At 34.6% G+C, this 4815-nt stretch overlaps 1 protein-coding gene across 1 annotated transcript; it reads left to right on the top strand.

Annotated features, from left to right (window-relative positions):
- The first annotated feature begins 207 nt into the window (after positions 1 to 207).
- Positions 208 to 1225, top strand: LOC141331102 (C-C motif chemokine 3-like). The gene is made up of 3 exons (XM_073835991.1): positions 208 to 366; positions 508 to 619; positions 731 to 1225. The coding sequence occupies exons 1-3, from the start codon at positions 291 to 293 to the stop codon at positions 822 to 824; spliced, it is 282 nt and encodes a 93-aa protein (XP_073692092.1). The 5' UTR covers positions 208 to 290; the 3' UTR covers positions 825 to 1225.
- Positions 1226 to 4815: the final 3590 nt, after the last annotated feature.

Below are 4815 nucleotides of genomic sequence, written 5' to 3'. Positions count from 1 at the left end.
TGTTCACTTCATTAGTGTTCACATTGAGAATAATGGCACTGTAGACTAAGATGATGAGTCATATATGAGGTGCAGTTTTGCTACATGAAATAACCACAAAACTGTTTCCTGTAAGAGCACTTTTTTTCAGTTTTGATCACAGTGGAACATTTCTCACCTATAACCTGCCCCCTTACCCAAACCACACTCGCCCCCTCCCCTTCTACCTTTAAAACCCATGCTAAAGCTTGTAGGACATTATCCAGTTGATAACAGCTTTATCTCGAGAAGAAGAATCTGAATCTGCAACTATGCGTCGGTATTGTCTTTGTCTTTTTATTGGCTTTCTGGCGGTTGCGTTCCTCCAGTCTGGTGCAATGGGCAACAGTAAGTCACCCTAAAGCTTCATTATTTATTTGTTTAGTGGTGTGAATTGACATATGTCCAAAAAAGAGCAATTTGTTTATCTGGTAACATTTGTGTTTGATGTTAAAATACTAGTAAAAATCTCTTCATTTTTCAACACAGATGCAAATACACCATCTGAATGCTGTTTTAATTACTATGGGAGAAAAATCCCCATTGTTAAAATTGATTCCTACATGGAGACAAGAATGGACTGCCTCAAACCTGGAGTCATGTGAGTTTTCATTTGTCATCATAATCATAATTTGTTCAGACTGTTGAATGGAAATATATTGTACGGTGTTAGATTTCTGTGTGGAGTAACTGATCTTTTTCCTTTGAACAGTTTTGTCACAAAGAAGGGTTTTCGTTTATGTGCGGATCCTAAGCTCGGCTGGGTGAGGAATGCCGTGAAAGCAGTCGATGATCGTGATTTTTAGTGATGCTGCTGTGGCGATGATCAGCATGCTCAAAGGAACGGCTTTGTTTGTTTCTCAAGTCAAGTATTAGCTCTTCCTGTAATGCTCTGTCAATCTTTTTATTATTATGATGACAATTATGCATAATGTTTTCTGTTTGAGTTTAGTATTTCTTTAACATTCTGCTTTAAATGCTAAAAGAATTGTTTTGCCTTTAACTGTAATGTTAATTTTACTGCAGTTTTACACATGTAAACGGACAACAATCACCCGATTCTTACCAGGATTACAGAAATGATTTATGATTTAGTCTATTTTTATATATGTAGGCTGAATAAAAAAATGCTTTTGTTTATTCTTGTTAACAACAGTTTTTTTGTATGCTGTTTTTAATTCTAATAAAAAAGAACACAAAACCCTTATGTTTTGTATATTGTTGTAAAATCACATCAGCAGTCAACGGCACAGCAGAGCTTATTCAAAACAAGATCAAATAAATCAAAATGGTTTGACTGACAGACAAAAGGTAATTTACAGTTGAGGTCAAAAGTTTATATACACAATGCATTTTGAATTTGAAGATCAGGGTAAATTGAACTTTTTTGTCTTTTGGGAAACCTAAGCATCTTTTGTAGATTTGAAGGGCAGTACTAAATGGAAAAAATAGGATATTTAGGCAAAATAAGAAAAATGTACATATCTTCAATCTGTTCAAAAGTTTTCACCCCCCCGTCTCTTAATGCATCGTGTTTCCTTCTAAAGCATCAGTGAGCGTTTGATCCTTCTCTAATAGTTGCATATGAGTCTCTCAGTTGTCCTCAGTGTGAAAAGATCTCAAAATCATACAGCCATTGTAGGAATAAGTAAAAATACACAAAAATGCTGAAAAACCAAAGAATCTGTGGGATCTGAAGGATTTTTCTGATAAACCGCAGGCAGTTTATCTGTTTAGGACAAACAAGAGACTCATGAACTAAACAAAAACAAACAAACAAAACACAGCCGTGGATTATTCAGGTATGAAAACTTTTGAATAGGGTCATTTTTATAAATTCAGCTATTATTTTCTCTTGTGGACTATATATATTTTATGTGAAATATCTTATTCAGGTCAGTACTAAATAAACATGCATTTTGTATGATCCCTCTTATTTTGGTAAAATTTACATTTTGCAGATTCTGCAAGGTGTATGTAAACTTTTGACTTCAACTGTAAATGGTGACAGAACCAAATTAACTTCAGGTTCTGTTAAGGCAACTGTAAACAATTTAATTTTTAATAATACAGTTTAATATTTACTATAATACATATTTAGTATTATTAATATTTAATAAGTTTAATATTTACTGAATATTTAATAATATATGAAAAAACGTGTCAATGTCATTTATTATTAATGTATGCATATGTTCATGTTATCAATTCAAGTATCACTAATTATTGACGTTATTGTCTGTGTTCATAAAATATATTAATTGCACTCAAGAACAAATCATTTAACAAGGTCCTTTAAATGAGTGAGGATAGTATTCAGTACAGCAGAGGCAACACGGCACAGACAATAAGTGTGGTGTGAATAAAGAATATAAAAGTACTGTAAAAATACTGCAGTGCTGTTGAACAAGAAGAAAATCTTTGGTCTGCCATTCCAGTAATTAGGATTGGAAAATGAATGCATTGTTGCTCATTTAGCTGCCTGGAATCTTTTCATCAACAAATCTATTACCATTTACGCATGGCTTTCCATAAGCCACCTCAGTCTTAAAAACACAACTAAAATATGTTCCTTCTACATGCAACCAGTCAAGAATACGAGGTGTCGTTTTTAAGAAAGATCACCTATTAGCATGAATCAACTATAGTTTTTTTTTAGAGATAGCAGACCTTAATTTTTTTCACATAAAGTATTAATAAAGGATTTCTAAAAGGAAGAGAACTAAGTGAACCTTGTCCGAAAAGGACAAGGAATCATGACCAGTTATACCTGATTATTAAAACATGAAAGGGCCTCAAATAAGACAAACTAGACAAGCCTACGAATTGTTAACATCGTATTTGACATTTTTAAAAGATCAGTTGTGGCTTAACAAACTTTAGTCTCCAATGAAGAATGTATTTGAGGTGTTGTCTTTTAATAGCACTATTTCTCACCTACATACAAACATGTCACTAGATTATAACACCTCAGAGCTGTTAGCGGAGCGCTGAAATTTGTGGTCGGCCGCTTATGCCCATGACCCATACCACCTTCAGCTGCATTTCCTGTGGGAGGCCATATCTTGCTCATTGTTTTTAAAATAGATTGTGTCTAATTAGCAAAACCAGCATCACCTATAATGTTAAATGGAAAACACCTTTCTAGTAGTGGAAGCAGACAGTAGTTGGTATTGTAAAAATTCTTTACATGTTCCACCGTGACCTTGCAGCAACACCTTGGAAAATACAGCATGCATTTCCACTCTGACACTACAAAAGTCACAGGCTTAAACTACACATCAGTTGTTTGTTGAGCACTACCCTCTATAATTCAAATATCTGAAATTAGAATAATATAATACATTAGAATAGACAGAATTGGTGGACCAGTTGACTTGACTTAACAAATATCGCCATCTGCTGGCACAGTGATCAACATAATAAGAAAAGACCTTTGATATAAAGCTTTAGTTTCTATTTGAGACAACGAATTCGGTGTATTATTTCTTAATATTTTTTCATTTGAAAACCAAATACCTCTTCTATAATGCTTCACATATATGCTTTGTTAAGGTACAATCTGTAGATTAATCAAATTTAACAGATAACCAATTGCAGAGATAAAGCACATACATAAACAGATGGACTGCTATCTTTAACGCATTATTAGAACAGCTTGTGATCGTAATGACTGCAATATAAAAAAAAAAAAACGTCTTTGTAACAAGCTTATTTTTATAAGCTTATTTTTTTAATAGTGGGCGTTATCTTACTTTTTGAACATACTGGCAAACAGTTTTACTGCTCGTTATTCTTCTCAGTATTTCTCTAATGCAGTGTTTCCCAAACTTTTTTTCTGGGGACCCACATTTTAAAGTCGATAAATCCTTGTGACCCAATAAACATTAAGCCCATATAGTTCATATATCACGAAGAGAATTTATGCATTAACAAAATATGTGTGACCATTTTTAAAGGGGTCCTATTATGCTCCTTTACAAAGTCTTTAATTTGTTTTTGAGGTGTACTTGAACATGCTCACATGCTTAGTTGTTCGAAAAACGCATTATTTTTCACATAATTTACATTATTACAATAGCTTTCTCCCCAGGCTGGCACAAACGGCTCGATTAGTTCCGGGTTCCGCCTTCCGAAAAGTCAAAAGTATTGTGATTGGTCAGAAGTCCCACTGCGTTGTGATTGGCAAACAGCATAGACAGCGTTCCACCCTGCTGCGCCCCTTCCCAAAGCAGCAAACTAGATTATATTCTATTATATATATATATGTATATATAATTTTTTTTTTTTTTTTTTTTTTACACAAACACATCTGATCGCTAAAGGAGGCTTTTACCGACCGCCCGGGAGCCATGTGATGCATTTTTTTTTTATTATGGATCACTTATTTTCAGTCTATGCTGTTCTACGAGTACCAGAATTGATTTAATATAACGCCGATTGTATTCGTCTGAAAGAAGGAAGTCATATACACCTAGGATGCATAAAGGGTGAGTAAATAATACGCTATTGTTGGTCCTATCGCCAGCATACGAGATCGGGGATACGTGATATTATCATTATTGTGCTAATGTATTTAATTATTTGCATGCCTGAAACCATAAGGCTAGTGAAGCTATCTACACTGTATGATAAATAAATCTCTTACCACATACTGCACATGTCTACGGCGCGGCGCCGACGTGTCCACGGATGATCACTAAGTTAGTCAATGTTCGTGTTTACATCAGCCGTGGATCTGCGTGTGTTTGGACCCTCTGTACAACACACGTGAATGGTGCTGCTTCAGCGCGGCTA

The sequence above is a fragment of the Garra rufa genome, chromosome 3, assembly GCF_049309525.1.
Source record: "Garra rufa chromosome 3, GarRuf1.0, whole genome shotgun sequence".
NCBI classification, from domain to species: Eukaryota; Metazoa; Chordata; class Actinopteri; order Cypriniformes; family Cyprinidae; genus Garra; species Garra rufa.
The sequence above is the reverse complement of the archived record's forward strand: the minus strand, read 5'-3'. Positions and strand labels throughout refer to the sequence as shown.